This window comes from Mirounga leonina, unplaced genomic scaffold, assembly GCF_011800145.1.
Source record: "Mirounga leonina isolate KUSES-001 unplaced genomic scaffold, KU_Mleo_1.0 Mir_129, whole genome shotgun sequence".
Taxonomy (NCBI): domain Eukaryota; kingdom Metazoa; phylum Chordata; class Mammalia; order Carnivora; family Phocidae; genus Mirounga; species Mirounga leonina.
This window is the reverse complement of record NW_023270323.1, coordinates 36,604,759-36,631,180: the sequence shown is the minus strand read 5'-3', so window position 1 is coordinate 36,631,180 and position 26,422 is coordinate 36,604,759. Positions and strand designations below refer to the sequence as shown.

Here is a 26,422-nt window from a genome sequence, read left to right as displayed (position 1 = left end):
ATGAGCACTGGCTTCAATTTAAAGTCGCCAGCTGCATCAGCCCCCAACAAAGGCCTGTTCTTTGAAGCTTTGAAACCAGGCATTGACTTCTCTTTGACTCTGAAAGTCCTAGAGGCGTCTTCTTCCGATATAAGGTTGTTTCATCTACATTAACAATCTGTTGTTCATTCTAGCCACCCTCATTCACTCTCTTAGCTGGATCTTCTAGGGAACTTGCTGCAGCTTCTAATCAGTACTTGCTGCTTCACCTTGTACTTCTACGTTATAAAAACAGCTTCCTTCTTTAAACCTCATGGATCAACCTCTGCTAGCTTCAAACTTTTCTTTTGCAGCTTCTTCACCTCTCTCAGCCTTCATGAAATTGAAGAGTCTCAGGGCCTTGCTCTGGATTAGGTTTTGATTTAAGGGAATGTTGTGGCTGGTTTGATCATCTGTCCAGACCACTCACACTTTCCCCATGTCAGCAGTAAGGCTGTTTTGCTTTCTTAGCCGTTGTATGTTCACTAGAGTAACACTTTAAATTTCCTTCGAGAACTCTTCCTTTGCATTCACAACTTGACTGGTACAAGAGGCCCAGCTTTCAGCCCATTGGCTTTCAACATGCCTTCCTCACTAAGCTTAATCATTCCTAACTTTTGATTTAAAGTGAGAGATGAGTGACTTGAATGCTTCAAGGACATTGTAGGGTTATTAATAGACCTAATTTCAAGGAATAAGGAGGGCTGAGGAGAGGGAGAGAAACTGGGGAATGGCTGATAGGTGGAACAGTCAGAACACACCAACATTTATTGGTTATGTTCACCATCCTACATGGGCACGGTTCGCGGTGCCCCAAAAATTCCAATAGTGACATCAAAGATCACTCATCACAGATCATCCATAGCAATATAATAATAATGAAAAAGTTTGAAATATTGTGAATCTTACCAAAATATGACACAAAGACACAAAGTGAGCAAGTGTTGTTGGAAAAATGGCACCAATAGACTTGCTCAGGGCTGCCACAAACCTCCAACTGGCGAAAAACACAATATCTGCAAAGCTCAGTAAAGGGAAGCTCAATAAAAGGAAGTATGCCTGTACATGGGAACTCTCTACTTCCCCTCAATTTTTCTGAAAACCTAAAACTGCCCCCAAAATTAAAATATTAATTAAAGAGAAAAAAGTAAACTGGTGGAAGAGGAGATTGCTGCATGATAGGTACATTCTTGGGGAAATCTTGAATCATCCAACACAAATCAGGCTAAAACATGCTTTTGGTTCTTCATTTACTCTGCATAAAGGTGCACTGTTTATTTTGCAAGGGCATAAAAGAACAAAATGAGAGCAATAGCATGTCTCACACCCATTGCCAAAATAAGCTCTCTCATTAGGTTAACAATCATGAACATTAAATCAATCTCCTCAGAGAAGTAAATCTCAGCCTTATAGGAAAGGTTCCAAATCTCCCTCAGTTTATTCAGTAAATAAAGGCTGTGTCTTAGTGATTCATATTAAAGGATTCACCACATCAACAAATATACATGAAGGTGTTTAACAAAGTGCTTTATTGTTAGTATCTCGTTGATCAGCAATCCCTCATTTAACTTCATCATCAGAACACACAGCTTTTGCTCAGGCAGAGAACCAGCTCCTTAATGCCCTCCCTGCGGTGGAAGTTTGGTCATCCAGGAGAATTCAAACACATCCTCCACAACCAGACCCCAATCTCCTCCAGCCCTGGGACCACTCACCTTCTCTGCCTTCAGTCATGGACATAAACTCAGGTCTGTGTAAAACATGCTTTTCTTCTCTGTAACTCACTTGCTTTCTAACCTTGAGCCTTGTACCACTGAGCTGGTGGAAAAAATAGCCTCATACATTTCTGGGGTTCCAGGAGCCTCCCCAGTGCCAAGATGTTGAGTAGTGGGGCTTGAGGGTGGGGTGGGGTGGGGAAGGTCCTCTGCGCTTGGTCCACATAGTTACTGCCAAGACATGTCATCCCTTTTCCATATGTGTCCTGCAGGTCTTCCAGCTTTCTGCTGCTTTTCTGCTGTGATGGGGATGTGGGAGTCTCTGGCGGGGCTGCCTTTGATCCTGCCTGCCTGGACACAGCCATTTTCTCTGGGATTTTCTTTCCTCAGTAGTGCCTATTTTGCAAAGCCAGACACAGATGCTTTCTGCTCCTGGAATCCATGACCTCTCATTTTTGCCGCTTTACTCCCACCTATGAACAAACATTTCCAGTCTGGGGATGACACAGATTCTCTTTCTTTCATCTCCCCTACAGTGCACCACCCCAAGGATTCCCTAAGGGCTTAAGCTTTTTGAACAAGGAGCGAAATTACTTTCAAACGGTATCTCTTCTCTCCTTTGCTACATCCCTACCCCAAGGCAATGAGACTGGAGCCTACCGAGATGGAAAGGAGCCCTACAGAGAGGAAAAGGAAGAAATCCACATTTCAAAATATTATTTGGCCATATATTTTAGTTGTATGTAGGTCTTACTTCCCCTAGTATATTTTAAGCGACCTGATGGTAGGAATTGTTTTCTTGTGTCCTCCACAATACCTATGGAGAGAGAAGGTGTGTCCTCTGACAAACTCTGGTTTTTCTTCCCTAAGTCTTGGCTAGTTTTGAGGAAAGCTCTGGAGCTCTCCTGTGGGCTGTGATGGTCACATTGCTGATGCTGAATCACAAGACTTCCCTTCTCAGTCATTGACAACTGTTATATTTTTGGTCACCTTTGGAGATATTGGATATATCTGAACATAGTTCATCAGAATGGATGGAACTTTAAAACTTTTTCATCAGGTGGAAAGGTTTTGGTCCAAATCATTAAATAGGGTGGGAATATAAATCATCACATTACTATTAGGGTGGGGGGGTTGGGGAGGGAAGAGGCAGAAACCTTAATACAGTGACTCTCCTACCCCCAAATGCTGCAGTGCTGATTCAAAATTTTCACATCTGATACTCCTTTAAGCTGAGGTGCCAAAGGCCTATCTTAAAATGTAAACGTGTTATTTGATGATGGTCTTAGATTACCTTGGTAGTTACTCAGCAGAGCACAAACCCTGAAGGAATGAGACACAGGTTAGGTAAGTTGTGATGGAAAAGGGTGAAAATTTGAAAAGGAGAAGGCCACCGTCTCCCATGGGTGACTGGAATTAGAAATGAAGTATGAAAGGGGCTCAGAAACCAGGACAAAAGTTCATAATCTTGTCCAAGATACAGAGGCCCTATTTCTGGGGCAAGGGGATTGTATGAGCCTATCGACTTTCTTTTATGTGAGTTATCCAATGAGAGCTTTTTCGTTCTCCACTCAGTAGGGGTGTTTAGCTCCCTAGGCTGGGTGGGCTGGGGTCCCAGGGCCCCAGGGGGGTGGCTCACCACTGGCAGCCCCATGCAGAGAAGGGAGAACGAGCTCCTTGCACCAGCTGTCCGGTCTGTCACCAGTTCTCGCTTGCTTTCACCAGTTCTCGCTTGCTTCCACCAGCGGCGCTGAAGTTGTTCTCCATGGCACCCTGCCGCCCGAAACCTCGTCAAGGCCATTAACGCTTTCATTCCAAACTTTTCTGTTCCTCTAGTGTTTTCCTCCCTAGAGACGGGTCCATACTGCCACAGCTGGATCGCAACAAGCGATTTCGGGGCCCAGCCTTCTGCTGCGTGCTGAAAATGGAGAACCGGGTACTTGGAACCATCACCTGCCCCTCTCCAGTTCCCATTTAAGTAGCTCTGGGGTGATCCCTGATCCCAAAATGAGCTGAAAAGCGGCTAAGAGGCCCTGCTGGGACATCTCACAATGGGCTGAGCTTATGCACTTCTGGCCACTTGCACCTCCTAAAAGCAAGGAAGGCAAAGACCCTTACTGAAACCCTGTCTGAGCTTCTGCCTGATCCTGAAGCTGAGTTCAGTTCTGAAGCTGCATGTGGACTCGGGGCAGGGGAGGGCAATTGTACTACGTGAGGCCAGAGTACAAGGCCCTTGGGACTCAGCTGCAGTGCCCATGCTGGATGCTGAGCGATCTGTGAGAGCAGGTCCAGGGGCATTCATTCCTGCACCCCAGTTTCCAACCCCGGGTCTGCCACCCCAGAGCCACTCAGTAGATATATACCATCCTGCAATGAAACTGCCTTTAGTCCACATTTATGGAATCTGGTTCTATTTGACCAAACTTTTTAACATCCCCCAAATTATCTGGCTCTAAAAAAGATAAAATAATTTTATTAATTGACTCAGAAGATTCAAATCCTTTGTCTCTGCTTTTCTTATTGCTCTGCTCTACCCCCCCACCCCCAGCAGTAAGGAGTGCATCGTGCGAAGGAGTAGAAAGTGAAGGGAAAGGCCTCTTCTTATTGCCAGACCAGACACTCATGTGCTTTTAAGGAATAAGTATTTTGCATCAGGACTGGACAACATAGCGGATTCCCGATGAGAGAAGATGAAAGGAATGACAGTTGGCCAGGACAGGAATGCCAAAGTTTCTCCCTCCAGCCAGCAGCTCAGCTCCTCGGAGAAAACAACCTTCTGTCTGGGATTTGTGTTAGACATGACCCTGCCGTGGCTTTTCCCCCAGACAGTGTAAGGCAAGTTCCTTTATTATTATCCTTGTTTAGACTCAGCTAAATCCACACACAGGACCCCTTAGGTTGCTGCTACGGTTTTGGAACTTTCTGGGGCTTTGAAGATGGTCTATGACCTATTTATGAATTACAGAATCTCAAATTCTTGGTAAAGTTTTCACTCATGAACCCCCACAGCTCCCAATTTTTGGTGCAAATGGAACGAGTTAGTTGAAATAGAAGTGAATTATATAAACCTGTAGGACATTCCAAATGGTTACTGTTTGATGGTATATGTGTATTTGTCCTATTTTCTTTTTTAAAGATTTTATTTATTCATGTGAGAGAGAAAGAGATTGCTTTCTAGGGCAGGAGCAGAGGGAGAAGGACAAGCAGACTCCATGCTGAGTGCAGAGCCCAATGGCGGGGGCAGGGAGGGGCTTGATCCCACAACCCTGAGATCATGACCTGAGCCGAAATCAAGAGTTGGATGCTCAACCAACTGAGCCACCCACTTGCCACTGTAGCTCTATTTTCTGAACCCCAAACATGACACATTCAGACCATGAGAAAGATTTGAAATCAAGACTGCCCTGGGAGCAAGAGATATAGTCACTTTATGAATGTTGCATATTATTTAAATAAGTCATTTCTCTAACCTTGTCTTGCTTAGACAGGTAGTATAATTACTTGTATTCTGTGACCTCACACCAGTTTGAAGGTAGTGAAAACAGCTGCACGTGAGGGGAAACAGGGAAGAGAGAAAATGGTTCAGATGTTCTGAATGAGTGTTTCAGAAACACAGGTGCTACTGAGCTGAAACTAGTTACGTATAGTTTATTATATTATTTCTATTATGCATATCATATATTAAATATACAATATAGATTTATTTGGCTGGAAATCCCTTTAGTAAATAAAACCACATGTGTAGTGATGGCTCAGTGACCAGTTGGCAAACCAGCTGAATTCCATTCACTTTACCTTTACAGGCAAGAGTGCTTAGCTGCTAGGCCTTTAGTTTAGCTTAGTAATTTCCCTCACTTTGCCTTTGCAAAAAGTCATTGTATGAGTATCTATTGCTGTGTAACAAACTACCCCAAACCTCAGTGGTTTAACGTATTTATCAGCTCAGTTTCTGTGAGTCTGGAATCTGGGTGCAGCTGAGGTGAGTGATTTAGCTCCTTGCTGGCTGTTGGCCAGAGGCTTCCCTCAGTTTTTTGACGTGTGGGCCTCTCCAGAAGGCAGCTCACAACACAGCAGCAGCCTCCCTCAGAGTGAATAAGACGGTAAACAAAAGAGAGCAAGACAGAGGTCATAGTCTTTTTGTCACCTAATCTTGGAAGTGACATCCCATCACTTTTGCCATAGGGTCCTGCCCACAGTCAAGGGAAGGGGATTCCACAACAGAATGAATATCGGGTGATAGGGATCATTGGCGCCATCTTAGATTGCTGCCTACCACAGCTAAAGAGAAAAAAAGCAACCATTTTATTTGTAATCAAAGTAGTGTGACCTAAATATGACACAAAACACACAAGCAATCAAAGAAAAGGTAGGTGAATTGGACTTCATCAAAATTGAAGACTTTTATGCATCAAGCAAGTGAAAAGACAACCCATCGAATGGGAGAAAAGAATTGCAAACCATATATGTGACAGGGTATCATATCCAGAATATATAGAGTTCTTACAACTCAACAATAGAAAGACAAATAATCCCACATAAAAGTATGCAAAAGAGGGGGGCCTGGGTGGCTGAGTTGGTTAAGTAGCCACCTTTGGCTCAGGTCATGATCTCAGGGTCCCGGGATCGAGTCCCAAATTGGGCTCCCTGCTCAGTGGGGAGTCTGCTTTTCCCTCTCTGCCTCTCCCCCTGCTCTTGTGCATGCTCTCTCTCTCTCAAATAAATAAAATCTTTATGTTAAAAAAATATGCAGAAGATTTAAAAAGACATTTCTCAAAAGAGGGTATACACATGGCCAATAAGTACATGAAAAGATGCTTGACATCATTAATCATTAGGAAAACGCAAACAAAACCACAATGAATACCACTGCATTCACATTATGTTTATAAAAAATGCGAAATAACAAGTTTTAGCAAGGATATGGAAAAGCTGGACTTCTCATATGCTGCTGGTGTAAAACAGTGTAGCCACTATGGTGGTTCCTCAAAAAAGTTAAATATAGCATCCCTACATGACCCAGCAATGCCACTCCCAGGTATATCCCCAAGAAAAATGAAACTACACATTTGCAAAAAAAAAAACTTGTATGCGAATGTTCATAGCCACATTATTCGTAAGAGCCAAAAAGTAGAAAACATGAAAATGCCCATCAACTGATGAATGGAAAAACAAAATGTGTTCTCTCCGTACAATGGAATATTATTCAGCCATAAAAAGGCATGAAGTAGTGTATGGGCTACAACATGGATGAACTCTGCAAACATTATGATGCGTGAAAAAAGCCTGGTACAAAAGGCCACATAGCATATAATTCCATTTAAATAGATGAAATGTCTAGGATAGGTAAATCCAGAAAGACAGAAAATAGATTGTTTGCCAGGGGGAAACACTGAAGGAAGGGAGAAGAGGCACTGACCGCTCATCAGTACCAAGGCTCCTTTGGGGGTGATGGAAATTATACAGTGGTGGAATTATACAGTGGTGCTGGCTGAATATATTAAAAACCACTGAACTGTATGCTTTAAAGCAGTGAATTTCATATGCGAGTTCTAGCTCAATAAAAACTTTTTCTAGATTACTACGACCCACAGCAACAAATATTATTGAATGTTTGGTAGCCCGCTATGTACCCTGCTGGGTCTAGGGTCTCCAACCTAGATCATTGGTTTTTAACCTCAGCTGCACATTAAAATCATGTGGGAGATCTAAAACATCCCGGCGCTCGGGGGACACCCAGACCCACTCAGTGAGAATCTCTGCAGTGGGATCCAGACCACAGGGGTTTTCAAAACTCCACACAGGGTTCCAGTGTGTAGCCAAGGTTGAGAAGCAGCAGCCTGGAGAGTCATGACTCCTTAGCAAGTCGGGTTCACTCAAGAAGTGACTGCTCTCCCGCTCTATCTCCTTTCCAGTAACAGTAATCAGCAAAGAAAGCTGCGTGGCCCTCAAGGACAGGTTCCTCTTCCAAGTCAAGATGGCTCCTAATCTCTCCTCTAGTTCCTTTCTGTGGGCGACTCGGAATGTTCAGTACTTCAAAGAGGGCACATTTTGTGCTTTACAGTTTTTTTCTCACTTTGGGTTAGGTTGCTGGGATTCAACTGTGGGCAGAGCATCACTTGTTCCAGTTTGGAACAAAAGTTGGATTCTGTCCAAATGGGTTGGCACTTCTGCCCTGAAAAATCTGGATGTTATAGTGTGTGAAGTTCTGAACAGAAAATGAAGATGCGGGGCGCCTGGGTGGCTCAGTTGGTTAAGCGACTGCCTTCGGCTCAGGTCATGATCCCGGAGTCCCGGGATCGAGTCCTGCATCGGGCTCCCTGCTCAGAGGGGAAGTCTGCCTTTCCCTCTCCATCTACCTCTCCCCCTGCTCATGCTCTCTCTCTCCCTCTCAAATAATTTTTTTTTTTTAAAGAGTACACTGGGGGGCGCCTGGGTGGCTCAGTCAGTTAAGCGACTACCTTCGGCTCAGGTCATGATCCTGGAGTCCCGGGATCGAGTCCCGCATCGGGCTCCCTGCTCGGCAAGGAGCCTGCTTCTCCCTCTAACCTTCCCCCCTCTCATGTACTCTCTCTCTCTCTCTCATTCTCGCTCTCTCAAATAAATAAATAAAATCTTTAAAAAAAAAAAATGAAGATGCAAGGAGCTGGAAAACGTGAAGACTTTTACACTGGGCCTCTGCTCGCTCCTTTGTAATTTTTTACCTAACTGTAACACTCGGGTTTATTTAACCATCTTTAATCTTGGCCTTTCGGAGTCCCAGCCTTTGGTGTCCTAAATCCTCCGCTGCCTAGCAAATCACCAAGTTGCTTTGGCGCCACATCCACTGCGTTTGGCAAAACTATCTGGGCTTGTGTCCCAGATCACAGTGGTCCTAATTAAATCCACCGACCAAAGTGTTAACATTTTTTTTTTCATTCACCCCCAGAAACTGGAGGCAGTTTGTGAAAAAGAAATTGGTGAAGAAATAAAAATTAGAACATTTAAAAGAACTATTAGAAAAGGATCAGCAGCAGCTGCTTTTTAGGCTCTAAAGGCCAAGCCTGTGCAATTCTAGTTGGTAACCCGCTCTTGTGGTGGGCGATGGCAGTAAACACACAGGATCAGCCTTGGCGCCACTTACAGCAATAGCAATGAGAGGAAACTCTAGAAGGGAGACGAAGCAGAGACGGACAACTTCAGGAAACTTCTGGTAAGAGCACAAAAAATTGCAGAGGCCTGTGGAATGCAGGAATAGTAGACAAGAAAGGGTAGGGAAGTGGGAAATGCAGACATGTGGATCTGCTTATTGAGAGCCATGGAAACCAGCTATCTTTCTAGAATTAAAGTAGAAAGCACACGTCTTAATCTAGCTGAGTCATTTTTTTATATATATATAAATCTGTGAAACCACTGGCCAAATCAACATGTAGAATGTTTCCCTCTTCCCAGAAAATCCTCTTATAACCCTTCCTGGTCACTTGCCCCCTCCTCTCACTCAGAAGTAACCCTGTTCTGTGGCACCTGGGTGGCTCAGTGGTTAAGTGTCTGCCTTCGGCTCAGGTTGTGATCCTGGGATCGAGACCCGCATGGGGCTCCCTGCTCAGTGGGGAGCCTGCTTCTCCCTCTGCCGCTCCCCCTGCTGTGTGCTCTCTCTGTGTCAAAGAAGTAGCCCTGTTCTTATTTATATCACTATAGATTAGTTTTGCCTGTTCTTCAACTTCGTATGAATGGAATTAGACAGCATGTATTGGTTTGTGTATGGCTTCTTTTGCATAGGATAATGTTTGGGGGGTCTATGCATATTGTTATATGTATCTATAGTTTGTTCTTTTAATATTGCTGTATAGTATTTCATAATATAAATATGCCATAATGCTTATCCATTGTCCTGCCAGAAGGTTTTTTCCCGAAGTGGTCGTATCGTTTTTCACTCACCAACAGTGAGGATTCCAATGGTCAGGTTTTTTTTTTTTTTAAGATTTTATTTGCTTATTTATTTGAGAGAGAGAGAGGGAATGAGAGAGAGAGAAAGGACAAGCTGGGTAGGGGGGAGAGGCAGAGGGAGAAGCAGACACCCCACTGAGCAGGGAAACCAATGCGGGGCCCGATCCCAGGACCCCAGGATCATGACCCGAGCCGAAGGCAGACGCCCAGCCCAACCGACCGAGCCACCCAGGCGCCCCTCCAATGGTCAGTTTGGAGATGAAAGAACAGTCAGCAAACTATCTTAACCTGAGCCAACCTCCTGGCAGCATGAAATTTGCAAGGATTTGTAAGATAGGGAACAAGTAATGCTTTGCAGCTGAGGGATGAAAGAAAAATAATAAAAACAGAGGCCAGAGGGGGCATCTGTACCCGTCCCACCCCATCCAGTGCCAGCAGGAAGGAAACCCTGAAGTTATTTTGGGGTCTGTTTCCTAGCATGGACATTAGCTAAAGGGATTTGATGGAATGGGAGAAGCTAAAATTTTTTCCAATTAACATAGTGAAAAACAATAATACAAGAAAGAAAAAGCAGGGTAGGTAGTAGCAATGTTTCTCATACTGCACTGAGCAGGAGAGCTGGTTAAAAACACAGAATTTAGGGCGCCTGGCTGGCTCAGTTGGTTGGGCGACTGCCTTTGGCTCAGGTCATGATCCTGGAGTCCCGGGATCGAGTCCCGCATCGGGCTCCCTGCTCGCAGGGAGTCTGCTTCTCCCTCTGACCCTCTTCCCTCTTGTGCTCTCTCTCATTCTCTCTCTCAAATAAATAAATAAAATCTTAAAAAAAAAAAAACCACAGAATTTACACTTTTAAAGAGACACTCCAGGTGATATCATTGGTGTTTCAAAAACCACTAAGAGGGATGCCTGGGTGGCTCAGTCGGTTAAGTGGTTAAGCATGAGTCCCACATCGGGCTCCCTGCTCAGTGGGGAGCCTGCTTCTCCCTCTGCCTGACGCTTCCCTTGCTTGGGCTCTCTCTCTGACAAATAAATAAATAAAATCTTAAAAAAAAAAAACCTACTAAGAAACACTGTTTAGAGGTTCAGCAATGCTTGCACGTAATGTGTGCTGGGGATAACAGCAAGAATAGTCCCACCTAACTTGACTTTATATTAGAACACCTTGTTGACACTGTCCTTTTGATCTTTAAATGTTTTGAGTGTCCCTTTAAACACATAAAAATGAAGGAAAAGCTTCCACCATTCCCTTTTTCCCTGGGGCTGAGGATGGGCGGGTTCTTCTTCCCTGTAATGCAACAGGCAGCCTTTTCTCTCTCTTTCTTGTTGCCAAGGAGGACAATCACCTCAGGTAACCCCACCCCCCTTTTAAAAGGATTTACTGTTAGTTTCAATGTTGAGCTATGAGGAGCTACAAAAAATTACCAAGATAGCATTACAAAGTTAAAACAATTTTGGCACATAGTAGCTACTTGATTACATTTATTTCATTTAAAAATATACTGAGTGCCAATTAGGTGACAGGCCCTACTCTAGGACAAGGAATACCCCTACAAAGTGCCTGTAAAATCCATGCAAAACGTGGGAGACAAACACCCCTCCCCCGAGCTAGCTGAAACCCTGGTAAAGCTTTCTTCCTCCTCCCACCTCAGGTTGACCTTCTGCTCCTAAGGCCACTGGAGGCCCTTTGGGCCAAGGCCCCTCTTCAGCCACCTGACTCTCTGCCCCGGACCCCTCCCTGTGGACCCCAGCCCGCTTCACCCATCTCTGAAGCCAAACAAACAAACAAACAAAAAAACAAGATGGAACAGACTTCTATTTTCAAGAGATTTTCATTCTAATGGGGAATTGTATTAGGGGGTGTGGGGGGGCGGGGGGGTTAACGTATAACAAAAGTGCACGTGTGCGCACACGCACGCACACTCAAACACCTGATTCTCAGTAGCTTAGCACAGTAAAAAACCATACTGTTCAGCATCTCATCTCAGTCCAATTCAGGTTGGTATGAGGAGAGGTACTCTGTTCCAGGCAGCCATTCCAGGTCCCTGGCTCCTTCCACATTCCCCTGTGCCCACAGAGCCCTCTCTGTTCAGCTAGCAGGTGGGAAGGAGAGAGCCAGGAGATCACATGGCTAGTTTTTATGGCCAAGCCAGCAAGTGGCGCGCACCACTTTACCCACATCACATCAACCTGACTGAGGCAGTGGCCACACCCAGCTGCAAGGGAGGTTGGGAAATGTAGCTGGGTGGAAAAGGAAAGAAAAGGAAACCGAGTTTGGTGAACCTTAACAGCTGCTACTGAAGGAGTGAAGAAGAATCAGGAAGTATAATGCGTGTGTAAGTGCTGTACTATAGGGAGGTAGACAGTGCTTTGATAATAATAATAACCCAGCCTGGGTTTGGGCAAAGAGAACATCCTGAAGGAAATGATGCCTAAGCTGGGGCAAAAAAATAGAAGATTAATTTCTTTTTAGAATATGGTAACTTGTCTGCTAATGAGATACCTCTTTGCATGAATGATTTGTTTAAATCCCAAAACATTTTTTCCCCAAATATAACTATTAGAAAATAATAAGCCCTTTCCTGGGTTTCTCTCATTCTTGCTTTAAGAATAAATAGCCTAATGTGGCATTTGCTATTGGCTGACTGCCCAAGAGCCACTCATTCCATCTTCCTTGATAAGAAAATGCCTATTTTCCTGATCCATCAAGCTACAATGTGTGCTAGGAACATGGATTCCAGGAGATGGACTGTAATTAGTCTAAGGCAACCATGGTAATCCAATTCACCTTTCATTCATTCAACAAATATTTAATGAGCTCCTGCTCTGTGTTATTCTGTTCTAAGTGCTGACTATTTTCACCAATTACAAGCATTGGGTGGATGGAGCTTGGGACCAAATTCTAGATAATGAGGGGAAGGGGGAAGACTGCTGGGTGCTTCTGGGAAAAGGCTTTCCTCCCTGATAAAGTAAAATGAGAGTTGCCTAAAGAGAAAACCAGGATTTTTCCTTCTTACATTTGGAGGATATTATGTGGGATGTGATGCTTGCAACTGGAGCAGTATCTTGCGACCAGGAAGAGATGGAGAAGAGATCCCAGAGAGGATAACCTAGAGATCTGGCCTAGTTAGGCGGCTGAATTAGGCAAACCTGGAATCACCTACCTTTTTTATATGAGACAATAGAAAGCCTGATAAACTACTTTCCGCCGGATATTCAGTCACTTAGAGCCAGAAGCATTTAAACAGATACACGTGATTTTGTCTGCATTGTTTGTTTTGGGTTAGAATGGGGAAATATTTTAATAAATGAATGAAGAATCTGATATTTTCCATTTTCTTCTCAGCTGTGTTATTTGATCATAGAGACGTTTCTATCCCAGATGTCTTTCTGGATAAAAATCATCTTCCATGGGGTGCCTGGGTGGTTCAGTCGCTTAAGCGTCTGACCCTTGATCTCGGCTCAGGTCTTGATCTCAGGGTTGAGAATCGAGCCCCAGTTTGGGCTCCGTGCTGGTATGGAGGCTGCTTAGGATTCTCTTTCTCCCTTTCCCTCTGCCCCCGCCTCCACCTTGTACTCTCTCTCCCCACCCCGCCCCCCCAAAAAAGGAAAGAAAAATCACCTTCCATGATTTAATTGGCCTCTTCTTTGGCCACTGCAGATACCCCATTGGAAGCAGATGTGTTTGGAAGCAAAACCACATTTTATTCTAGGCCCCCTACTTTGTGCCCTTTGGGGAGCACTCCCAAGTGAGAGGGTTTTTTGTTTCTGTTTCTGTTGTGTGTGTGTGTTTGGTTTGTTTTTTTAATGTAGAAGAGGCAGCTCCTCGTTTGATGATGATGAATTTGATAGGCAGATTTCTTCCTCCCTTCCTCTTTCTTTGCCTCTTTATTTTCTTTCTAAAGATTTTATTTATTTGTCAGAGAGAGAGTGCATGCACGCACAAACAGGGGGAGCAGCAGGCAGAGGGAGAGAGAGAAGCAGGCTTCCTGCCAAGCAGGGAGCCCAATGCGGGGCTCTTTCCCAGGACCCTGGGATCATGACCTGAGCCAAAGGCATACACTTAATGACTGAGCCACTCAGGTGTCCCTCTTTCTTTTTTTCCTTTCTTTCTTTCTTTCCTTCCCTCCTTCCTTTTTCCTCTCCCTCTTTCTCTTCATCTCTCCCTCCCTCCCCTTCTCTCTCTCATTCTCTCTCTCTCTCTTTCTTCTCTCACCATGGAATGAGTTGGGCTGCAAACAGTATTCTTTGTGGCCTGTGGGATTTTTGGAGGCTCCCTGAATCTTGTTCAAAGAGAAACCTGGCAAATTCCATCCTAATTCAGAGCTTCCTGGCTGAACTCAATGGAACTCCAGCTAAAGAATTAAGTTGGTAAGCCAGTGATATTTGAAATGAATAATGGAGATATTTGGGGATCAGCTTTAATTTTGGAATAGGTATGTCAGATAGCTTTTTGCTAGAATGACTTGGGATAGAGTCACAAATATTTAAGATGTCACTTGGCTTCTCACCATGTTGATGATGCCAATAATGGGATAGCTTTCCCATGCACCATGAGATTTGGGTGCTAATACCTGTTTGCTTTGATTATTACGTTGTTGATCCACAAGGTCATCATCATCGTTTTGAGACTTTCATGTCTGCCCATTTTTTTATGTCATTGGTTGTTTTGACTAATAGCTATAATTTGAGGGAGAAGTATTGTATTGGTAGGGTACTGACAGGAAATAGATGGCAGAGGTCATTGCAGATGATTAATGAAAGGGCTCTACAGGGCACCTGGGTGGCTCAGTCGGTTAAGCGACTGCCTTTGGCTCAGGTCATGATCCCGGGGTCCTGGGATTGAGTCCCGCATCGAGCTCCCTGCTCTGCAGGGAGCCTGCTTCTCCCTCTCTCACTCCCCCTGCTTGTGTTCCCTCTCTCGCTGTGTCTCTCTCTGTCAAATGAATGGATAAAATCTTTAAAAAAAAAAAAAAAGAGAAAGGAGTCTACAAAGATGTGAGAGTATTATGGGAAACCAACGAGGGATAGTGAAACATTAAGGCTAATATCAATTACTACTTCTAGGCTTGGAATGGGCCAAGGGAAGGGAGATGTTATTGGAAACTGAAGAGATTGATAGCTTTGGGGAGGGCCTCCTGGCAGAAGCTATGGCCTTGGCTAGAAGAACATTGTCACTGTCAAATCATGACTCTGGATAGACATAGACGGCAAAAATACACTGACTTTACTCTACTCTTATCCTCTGATCTTCCCGCTAGTGAGTATCATTGGGTAAACTCAACCAGCAGTCAGAGGGAAGGGAGCTTGGTTGAGACTGTAAATGTCACCCTCGTTGGCCACAGAATAGGATAGAAAAGGATGGAGAGTGGATCTGGAAGAGCAAATAGGATTATCCATTTGTGTGCCTTCACTTTCCTTGTCAATAACTTTAAAACCAGTTAATAGATAGGCAGGTCCTAGATCCATTCTTTAATAGCTATATGCTTTTATTGTTTAGGAAACAGGCTAGGCTCTAGGAAACAGGCTAGGCTCAAACGCTGTGACTTCACCAAAATAGAAGTTTATTTCTCTATTAGGCTCCCTCCTGGTTAGGAGTCCAGGGCTGACGTGATGACTTGATGGTGTTCAGTGCCTTGGTAGATATTAGTTCTGTTGAAAAAAATATCTCCAGTCTTCTTTCTCTGGAAATAAGGGAGGATTGTATGTCTCTGCCCTATTGGGGTTAGACAGGGTCATGCAATTTGCTTTGGTCAGTGAAATGTGAGAAGCATTTAGTTGCCCACATTTTCCCTTTCACTGATATTTGCGTGGAAGCACTATGAATATGAAGGATAGCCATCCTGAAAAACTTCTCAGAGCTGCAGCAGATTTGTGGGAGAAATAAAGCATTGCTTTTAAGCCACTGATTGGAGGTTGGTTGTTAATGCAGCTAAACCTGATATTTCTGAATAATACAGAGACCTAGGCCCTTTCCGTTTTGTTGCCCTCCAAACCCTCAGGTATTACTGTCATCTACATGATCTACATGATCTGAGACAGCTCGTTCACGTAGTCCTATTCTAGTTCAGAGGAAGTGGGAAGAGGAACAAGAGGGCGCATTATTCTTTTTAGAAGCACACATCACTTCCTTAGCCACACCTAGTGCTTTAGTTATCTGTTGCTCCATGACCAATTGTCCCAAAGCTCAGCCGATTAGAACAACAAACAGCTTAGCTGGGTAGGTTGTATCTCAAGGGCTGCTGTTAGCTGAAGGCTTGACGGGAGCTAGTGGATGCACTTCCGAGCTCACATGGTTGCTGGCAGACCTCTGTCCCGACTAGCTGCTGTCAGGAGGCCTTGGTTGCTTGCTGTGTGGGCGTCTCCATAGGGCTGCTCCACATGGCAGCTGGCTTCCCCCAGAGGGAAGACAACCCCAAAGAGAGACAGACACCGAGAAGCTGCAGTGTCTTTTAACCTAATCTCAGAAGTGACACATCATCATTTCTGCTTCTTTACTAGTCACACAGACCAACCCTGGTACAATGTGGGAAGGGACTATGCAAAGGTGTGAATACCAGGAGGTAGAGATCATTAGAGGCATCCAGGAGGCTGGCTAAAAAACCTAACTAGAAGAGAGGTGAGAAAAGCTAGTCTTTAGCTGGGCAGCCATCTCCTCGGATAAAACTATAGGAAGAAGGGGAGAAGGGCTAAGGAGACATACAGAATTCTCTGCTCTGGTGTCTAGCCACACACATATACCTGGGCACTCTCCTTCTCATACATGAATATACATTCTATATCCTAAAAAGATTCTAGGCTTCTGAATTGTAGTTCACAGCTGTGCCCGAGGATTCTCATCCTTAGGGTCACTATCCCCAGAAACTTGCCTTCTTCCCTCCCAGACAATGCCAAATTCCCACATAAAAAGCTTTTTAAGAAAGGAGTGGGGAAAGGGAGCTTCCAACTGGAAGAAAGAATAAGAAAATCCTTCTCGGGGCACCTGGGTGGTTCAGTCAGTTAAGTAACTCTTGATTTCAGCTCAGGTCATGATCTCAGGGTCGTGAGATAGAGCCCCATGTTGGGCTCCCTGCTCAGCAGGGAGTCTGCTTGGGATTCTCTCTCTCCCTCTCCCTGCTCATGTTCTTTCTCTCTCTCTGTGTATTAAAAAAGAAGAAGAAAAATAAATCCTTCTACATTGCTAATCTGGAACTCCAAGGATGAGTCATATGAACTATGAGTCATTTTACCATTGTATGTAAGTAGCTGGATGAGTTACATAAGTTGAGATTCAAATCTACTGTTTCTTATGTTTTTCTAAGTTAAGGTGGTAAACTCTTATACGAAACCACATCGAAATCTATATTTACAGGAGCATTTCCCCAGTGTGACAGCACTTAAATACTTTAAAGTGTACAAATGACGGTGAAGGAGAAGGGAGAAAATCTCTAGAAGCCTCTACTTCTTCCTGCCTATAATGTTTATGTAGGGCACAGCAACATAGCACTGGGCTTCATCAAACCCCCAAATCTTCTGCTTTCCTGCCAACAGAAGCAGTGGCTCATGTCCCAGATCTTTGCCTGACTTATGTCCACTTCACTACCTCTCAGTACTTCCATCATGGGAAAAGAATGTGAAGGTTCAAATTATTTTTTGTATTTCCATTGTTATGGCTAGATACTTTGGCATTGAATTTGGGCAGGGATACATTTGAAAGAGTTGGTATCAGGTTTTAAAATGACCTTTTAGTGGACAGCAAAATTCTACGTGGAGGTGGCAAGGGTTAAGAGAGAGTAGCAAAATGTCACCCATGACATTCTGTCAGTTCAAAGAAGTATGTCCTTGATGTCCATAAATTATCTACTTGTCATCTTGTCCTTTAATATGCAAAACTAAGTTTTTTCTCTAGTCTCCATCAATTGAGAAAAATCTGGTACTCTGCCCAACTATTTCCAAGGTTTGTTGGCCTGTAAATTCCTGGTTTTTTTTTTTTTTTTTTTTGCTTGGATTCCCTGCTTCTCCTGGATTCTTAATTACTCTAGTAGCTAAAAGTCCTCCTTCCATGCATTCCTCTCTTCCTTTCTTTACTCTGACATTAGTCAGGGCTCCTTTGGCTGCAAATGACAGATACACAGCAAGAAGAGCATTCCTTAGCTTACAGAGCCAGGAAGGCTGGGCTAGCCCAAGGGAAGAGTGGGAACCGGAGCCTCAGGACCTGACCTCTCTTTCTCTTCTCTTTGAAACTCCCATCTCTGCCTGGCTTCATTCTCTTCCACAACAGAGAGCCCTTCTCTATGTGGTTGGGTAGATGGCTGCCTGCACCCTCAGGCCTCTATCCTCCTAACTCTCCATGCAAGCGCACAATAGAGAATTACCCCTCCAGTTCCAACTGGGAAAACGTTGGTGAAGGACTTTGGCCCACATGAGGTCAAGAGCCCGCACCTTGTTTCAGTCCCAGTATGTGCAGTGTGGCATTGTGATCAGCCAGCCTGGGTCCTGGTCTCATTCTGAGCGGGGTGGAGAATGTGTGGTGTTGTAACTGTTCTACCAGGATCACACAAAGTGGGAGGAGCTCCCCAAACGTAAAGGGGTGCTGTCACCCCTTTACAAGAAGAGAGCAGACAGAAACAAACATTTCTGCAGTCCACTATGTGCCACAAACATGGCTCCAGCAGTTCCTTCCCCATCCCCTGAAGGATCACCAAGGCAAGGCCATTGTGGACTACAGCTTTCCTGAAGGTTGACGATTTCATCAATCGTGCCTACATAAGGAAGCCTCCATAAAGCCCCAAAGTACAGGATTCACAGAGCTCCCAGGAGGTGCTGGGAAGTGTGGTGTGCCCAGAACGGGCGTGGAAGCTCAGCACCCCTACCCTCATATCTTCCATGAGCTATATCCTTTATAATAGACTGGTCATCCTGTGAGTAAACTGTTTTCCTGAATTCTGTGAACTGTTCTAGCCAATTAATCACACCCAAGGAGGGGGTCCTGGGAACTTTTGATATAAAACATCAAAAACGTGCATCCCCTCAATATATTATACTGGTTACCTCTGGGTAGTGGGATCATGGGTAATTGTTATGGATTTTGTTGGTTTTACTGTTTCCCTTTTTTGCTTATCTCTAGTTCTACAATTAACAAATGAAACTGGTTCAAGGTAAGCAAGGAAAAACAGACAGAGCCTGCTGCCCTCGTCCTCTTTACCAAGAAATGCGAACCCCCTTCCCAAAGCCTCCCACCTCCCCACACCCACCCAGGTCTTCATCCTAAGCCTCTGTGGCAGAACCATGTCACCAGACCACCACAGTTTCCAGTGAGGATGGAAAAGGTAGTATTTCCGTTTTTTAGCCTCTACAGCCTTGCTAGAGAAAGGTGGCAAGAGAGAAAGGGGCTGGGCATAGTGATCAATCCAAGCAGTCAGTACCATCTGCAACAGCAGAACTGGGACACAAAGGAAGAAAGAGGGATTGGGCAGCTGTTCTCGGTCTGGGGTGGGTGTTACTACTCTGGTGTGTGGCCCTGGGTGTCCAGAAGAGACTCCTGATCCCATAAAACGTAGGGCTCTGCGTTCTCCTTAAGACTTCTCTCAGGCATCACAATGATCCTTGTCCCATTCTCATTACTACTTTGAGCAGTAGTCATTATTATTCCTGTTTACGAAGAGCTTTTTTCGAGGTGGAGTATTGTCATCCTCGTTAATATTACAGTTGAAAAAGTCAACTCAGGAAGGTTAGTATTGTGAACACATCCACACTGAAAAGGCCACCGGCTCCTTCCTTGCCATTGCTGAGCCTTCGAGATTCGCCTTCACCCCGTCCCCCGCCAGCAGGGGCAAGGAAGGCCCTGCAGCTGGCCATGTAATAGCGGTTAAGTCAGCTGTACCAGGAGTGCTGAAGACCTGCCTCCTCTGTGAAGGCCTACCACGGGGATGCCTGAGCTGCCAAAGTCCAAGGCGAACGCCAAGCCCGTCCATCTTTGTGTGCTGGCATCTGACTGTGATGAGCCTGTGTGTGTCAGGTTGGTGGTGGCCCTTTGCACCTAATTAAGGCTGATGACAACACCACACTAGGGGAATGGCTAGGCTTCTGTGAAACTGTTGGGGAAAACCGGAAAATGGGGGGTTGTGGTTGGGTGGTAGTTAAGGACGACAGCAAAGACTCTCAAGCCAAGGACGTCATTAAGGAGTACTTCAAATGCAAGAAATGAATAAATACAAAACTTGGCACTTGTTTAAACAAACCAGTTAATTAATTAAAAGGACACAGAATCTCATTTTCTCCCAGCGTGTGCCAATCAAGGACTCTTGACTCTTCGGCCTGACGAGCTCAGGAAGTGATCCTTCTGTCACAAACGGTGTTTCTTGGTCCCAAGGCAGACTCTCTGCCCAGCTGGTTAACTCTTCTTGTCCTGGATGGATTGTTCCTGAAACATGTCTCTGGTGTGCTCGTAAGACATCTGACGTGGGTCTTAGACCTGGTTTACCATCTCTCTCAGGGCCTGATATGGGTAAATTACTGTGCTCTGCCATCTGCCTTGCCCAGTTATTTTCTCCCTGTTAGCCAGTGTCTATGAAAGTGCTTTGAAAGGTAAAGAACGTTCTCTCTATGCACATATTTATTATGGGCACACATTCCTTCCTCGTCTCACCTTTTCCCTTCTTTCTTTCCAGAAAGTGATGTCAGCATCCAGCCCTGGGTGCTGAGAGATGCTCAGGGCACCTCTAATTAGGTTGCAGGGGAGCATGCCCAACGAGGTTATTCTTTCAGTCCCTGGGTCACTGTGTGTTGTTTACAGAAGAAATGTTTTAAGGTATAGGGAGAGGAAGCTTGCCAATGATGTTTAATGGGTTCTTGTAAACATTTGTATTCTGAATAACCTGTTAGTGTTTCTTATTCTGGACTCTTTATTTTAAAGATCTAAAAAAAACTGTGCCTGCATTGTAGGTCAGAGTTCAGAACTGTAGACCAGTGATGGGGTGTCTGGGTGGCTCAGTCAGTTAAGCGTCGGACTCTTGATCTCAACTCAGGTCTTGATCTCAGGGTCCTGAGTTCAAGCCCCACATTGGGCTCCATGTTGGGCTCCATGTTGGGCTCCATGCTGGGTGTGGAGACCACTTAAAAAAAAAAAAAAAGTGTAGACAGTGTCATTCCAGGCTGGGTTGACAGACACTGCTTATGGCCTTTCTAATACCCATCCTCCCCCCCCCCTTTTTTTTTAAATTTTACTTATTTGAGAGAGTGCCAGAGAGAGAGAGCATGAGTGGGGCATGGGGGTGGGGGTGAGGAGGGACAGAGGGAGAGGGAGAAGCAGACTCCCCACTGAGTGGGGAGCCCAACGTGGGGCTCGATCCCAGGACCCCAGGATCATGACCTGAGCCAAAGGCAGACACTTAAGCAACTGAGCCATCCAGGTGCTCCTCTCCCCTTCTTTCTTACCAACAGAACCCTGATTTTGCTCAAGGCAGCAATATGCCCAATTAAAAATATTCATTTTCCTAGGCTCCCTTGCAGTTAGGAATAGTAATGGGACTCAGTTCTGGCCAATGAGATGTAGGTTGACAGTAACCAGGTGAGGGACTCCAGGAAACTTTTTTTGAAGGTCAGAGACTTTGCTGGCATTTTCCCCTACCCCCTTTTTTTTTGCTTGAAATGTAGACTCAATGGCCAATCATCCACCTTGTATCCATGAACACAAAAGCTACAAGTTAAAGATCGCAAAGTAAGAGACAGAATGACCATAGGTCCTTGACAACATTCGAGAGACACTTACCTGCTGATGCCTCAAGTAAAAACAATTAGCCAATTAAAGAAACAAAAAGCCTGTTTGGTTAATCCATTATGATCAAGTTATTGTCCCATGCAGTGAAACACAATTTTTAAGGAAAGATTTATTTGTTTATTTGGGGGGGGCGGGAGGAGTAGAGGGAGAATCATCCAGCAGACTCCCCCCCACTGAGTGCAGAGCCTGACTCGGGGTTCTGTCTCTGACCTGTGAGACCATGACCGGAGCCAAAACCCAGAGTCGGACGCTCAACTGACCAAGCCACCCAGGTGCCCCAAACACAGTTTTAACTAGTAAGACCATTAAGACATTTAATGTGCTATAATAGGGGATGCCTGGGTGGCTCAGTCGGTTAAGCGTCTGCCTTCGGCTCAGGTCATGACCCCAGGGTCCTGGGATCGAGCCCCGCATCAGGCTCCCTGCTCATCAGGGAAGCCTTCTTCTCCCTCTCCCACTCCCCTGGCTTGTGTTCCCTCTCGCGCTGTGTCTCGCTCTGTCAAATAAATAAATAAAATCTTTCTTAAAAAAATAATGTGCTATAATAGAAGATGGATGCAAACTGCCTATCGGGTCTGTAAGACAACAGTGCTGCTCACACTTCCCTATATAACACTTGGGGACCTTGTTAAAAATGCAGATTCTGATTCAGTTGGTCTGGACTGGAGTCTGAGATTCTGCCTTTCTCAGATGCCAGTCCGGGACCACACTTTGGTAGCAAGGATTTGAAAAATGACAGCTCTTTTGTCAGTCTGCTCTTATGTTGGAGCTATTCTGTTTTTCTTTGGTACATGTATTATTCAGTTAAAAATCTGCACAGGACCCAGTGCATTTTCAACAAAAAAGGTTTTTATTTAGAATATCATTTCAGAGACAAAAAGCAGTTCATTTTGTTTAGCAAAATAAATTTAACAAATACATTTAAATAAGGTAAATTGAAGACTTCTGTGGATCTTTTTCTTAGTTACTTGGTTTTCTGCCAGTTGGAGTTTCTGTCTCCCAGCCTAACTGGGTTCTTTCCAAGTGAATGCAGCTAATAATCCAAGAAACTGCTTTATGAAATCGGACTCAAATATACCTCTGTATTCTCACTCAATCTCAGTGTATTACTGCAACATAAGGAAAACAACTTAGGGAAGTAGAATCAGAAGGAAATGCTTCCCCCTCGTGTTATCTTTTCAACAGAGGCCTTGGCCACTCTGAAATGGATGGTAAAAATGAACTGGTACTGGGAGGTGATGGTCAAAAGCAAACTTAGATGATTTTCATACCATCTATTATCAATACCCAAAAGGAAAGGCAAGCCAGCCAAGCCACTGCTTCAGCCAAGCCACTGCTTTATACAGAAGCCACATATAGCTTCCTAGGGTTACTTTCTTTTCTGGTTATGTACATTAAAAAAATACAACATTGTGTTAAATAGCAGGACAGCTAACAATGAAACACACAGCACTACACTGAAAAACCAAAAAGCTTGGTTAAGCCGAGGAGAGAAATGGCGGACAGTCTTCATGGAGGGAAGCTGCCAGCATCCACCATCTCCTCAGTCTGTCACGGATCTGCACTCTGAGGGTAGGCCTTCCGACTGCCGCCACTGAGCCAGACGCTGCTTAAACCATTTCTGGAGGAGGGAAATGTGCAAAATTACCTGTCACATACTGGCAAACTGGAACATCCCTTCCTTTTCTAAAAGGTAGCCCCTGTGGCCCAACCGGAAAGGAATGTGTCCACGGGGATGGTTTTTCTCACAGTGACACTTACCTTCCCTGCCCCAGGACCTTTGCACATGCTATTTCCTATGCTTAGCATGTTCTGTCTTCATTCTTTATCTGATGATCTCCCTCTCATGCTCAGGTCTCAGCTTAAATAGAAGTTTCTCAATCAAGTCTTCCCTAACCACTTTGTGAGAACCTAAAGTAGGTTCTCCATCCAACTCCTTATTCTCTATTTTAATACTTTGTTACCGTCACAGAACTTTTACTATCTGTAATTACTATGTTTATTCACTTGCTTTTAGTCTACATTTCTTTCTAGAATATAAGATCCATGAAAGTAGAGACTGTATTCATCTTATCACTGATTGCATCCTTTGCCCCTCGCACAAGGGATAACATAGATTAATCAGTGTTTGTTGAATGAATGAAAGAAATTGAAGCATCTCCCTGATGCCCCAGATAAAGCTCTATGGCTACTATGTCTCACCAATGTGTGGTGATCTCATCAAGGGCCCTGGTCATTGGTAGTGCTTAGTAAGTATTTGTTAAGTAAAATGAATGGAAAACTGAGCCTGGACAACCTCCAGGCACTCCTTCCTGGGAATCTATGGGGCACACTAGCCCAAACTCTCCTGCTGCAGGGCTGCTGAGCAGTGAGAGAAGAAACAGTGGGCCTTCCAGCTTACTCAGAATCTTCTAGCTCTCTATGCCCCAAATAGTCACATCCCAGAAAAGAGACCATGGATTTAGGGAAGGCCCCAGATGGGATGCTTCTAGACATGGCACCTTGTGAGGGCTAAAACACTTTTCATGTGGGCTTTTCATATGTCATGGGGCTGCCCTTACTATGCTACGAGGGGTGGGGATTCTGCACACGGGAGACAAGGAGACCCACGCTGGTGAATAGGCTGGGGTGTGGATCAGGTCGGCCAGGAGGAAACTGGGGATTTTAAAAAACAATGTTGAAGAGGGACTGGTGAGAAAACAGAAGAGGCAGGCACTGATCCTCATGGGAGAAGATGAGTCAGAGGGCCCTGTGGGAAGTCAGACCTCAGGCTTTATTCTCCTGTGTTTCCCAGCCTTTCACACATCATGGCAAACATTGGGAATGATGATATTTTCATGTCACACTGGGACAAACAGGCAAGTTGCTTGGGTAGGTGACCACCAGGGACTCTGCAGTCCTGGGCCCTGCCAGTAGGAAGCTCTATGGTGATCAGTTGGCTACAGGAACTTGAAGAAACCCCTTAAATACAGCACCAGTCAGCTCAACTGTACCTGAAAAGGAAAGCTTAGGGGGTCTTTACTGTCCCTTCTGGAGTTTTTATAATTCACCTATTCCAGAGCTAAGCACATGATGGGGGCAGAAAAGCAGCAGAAAGAACACAGCTATGGGATGGACCCCAGACCTGGGATGTGCTGATGGAGATGGTTAGAAACATCCAGAGGGCTCTGACTTTAGTATGGCCAGCTGCAGATTCAACCTGGGGACAAAGAGGGTGGACTCTAGGGTCCTGCTGGGGAAGGTCTCATCTCTGCAGAGATCTAGGGAGATGACAGGCAGTGCAGCCTAAGCCCAAGATCAGAAGAAAGGGTGAGAACCACAGGGAAGGAGTGCTTCTAGGGATCGAGGTCTGTAGAGCCAGAAGGGAGTGGGGCCAAAGGGCCATTTAGGGCTCTGCACCAATGCCAAGCTGGCTAAAGAGCATGGGACCATACTTACAACTTGCCGTAACTATAACAGAGTTTCCACACTGAAATGCCTTATGTGGCTGTCAAGGTCAGTTGTCTTGTACTGTGAGGTGGCAACAGAGACAATAACCTAAAGCCAAGGGCAGCAGACTACCTGTCTGGGGTAGTGGATCTCCAGGTGCCATATTCTACTCCTGGAAATCACTAGCCCTAAGGAGAAGAGAGCTCACGTTAACTTCGGTGGCTTTAACCAAAGTTCCACTGCTAAAGGCAGGTGCATTTTCTTCTGTAATCTGTGTGTGTCTCGGTAACTCTGGAGTCTGGTGTGAGAGCAGCGTGGTTCCACTTTCACTAACGAGGTAGCTCCCAGGGGGTTTTGAGACTATAAGGTCTGATTCAATAGGACTTCCAGTTACTAGAGCTGAATACATGGCAAAGTTTTAAAGACTGACTAATTAAAACTTGGAGGAGGAAAGTCTCATTTTCTACCAGGATTCATTTAAGACAAAATGCTTGAGCCGGCCTCATTCAGAAGAGCCACCCATATCTTTATACTAGTAATGAATATTAATGTACAGTTACCAAAAATAACTTCAGCGAGGACCACATTTGTGAACTGGAGAGTTGGCGTCCAAATGCCTAACATGGTGAGCCCTAGTGCTGGGGGGTGGGACGAAATTCAAGAAAAGCAGAACGATTTTCTAAAGATACATATTTTAAATCAGGTATGTATATATGACAGTTTGGCAAACCAGGTGCTGTCCAACAAAAACCATTAAACACCTTGCTTGCTTCTTTTCCCCTCCAGAGCTGAATCTTATCACATCTCACTCACATCAGTACGAATTTTCCACCTGGCTTTATTCTTCTCTTCCTTGTTTCAGTCATCCCCTGAGAAAGACATTCATCCCTCACTGGCTTATAAATGAATGCCCTCATTACCTCACCCCATTGATGGAGATTTATTTACTCTGAGTGAACGGATGATAATTAGACACTGTGATGGGGAGGGCTGGAGGCAAAATAACATTGTTCCTGTCCTTTTCTCTAGTAGCTAACATTTTATTCTTTTCAGGGGGAGACCTTTAGAGGTCTTTATTCCACTGATAAAACGTCCAACAACTAAAACCACGGAGTTCTGGGAATAGTCCCAGGGCATTAAGAAGAGATAAAGATACTGGGAACCAACACTGGCTACACGGGGCTTGAGTTTGTGATTCTAGAAAATGCCAGATCTGCCCAACCTCCCCAGGGATTGATAAAAGACCTTTCCCAGCCCCTTCTAACACTGACTTCAAAATAATAAAAGACACAGGGGTTGGGTCTATCTATATCTAGGTTTATCTAATGCAAATGTAGGAGATAGCTTATTACTGTCACGAGAGAACAAAAAAAAAAAAAAAAACTCATTCTAGGATCCCAGCAAATGCAACTTAGAAAGTTAACATTAAAGCTCTGATCCCCTCACTCCCGGTTCCTACAGGTGTCCCCCCAATAGCAGAGAACACTGTCCTACTGTGGGACAGTCACAAAGAGGTCATCAAAGCCCCCAGAGAATGTTTCAAACTTCCAGTCCCTCCTGCCCCTGCCAAAGTATCAGCAAT

The 26,422-nt window shown here is 44.8% G+C and overlaps 1 protein-coding gene and 1 pseudogene across 6 annotated transcripts in view; one reads left to right on the top strand and one right to left on the bottom strand.

Annotated features, from left to right (window-relative positions):
• Window positions 1-20,488, top strand: LOC118010879 (annotated as a pseudogene). Its single transcript, XR_004679331.1, has 3 exons — window positions 1-134; window positions 3,570-3,669; window positions 19,395-20,488. The product of XR_004679331.1 is annotated as a 40S ribosomal protein S12-like (transcript).
• A 1,752-nt stretch (window positions 20,489-22,240) lies between these two features.
• Window positions 22,241-26,422, bottom strand: part of HOPX (HOP homeobox) — a 147,237-nt gene continuing 143,055 nt past the window's right edge. For all 5 annotated transcript variants that reach the window (XM_035004914.1, XM_035004911.1, XM_035004913.1 and 2 more), the window contains exon 3: window positions 22,241-23,032. In XM_035004914.1, coding sequence (XP_034860805.1) covers window positions 22,955-23,032 — 78 coding nt within the window. In that variant the 3' untranslated portion in view covers window positions 22,241-22,954. The remainder of the gene's footprint in view (window positions 23,033-26,422) is intronic.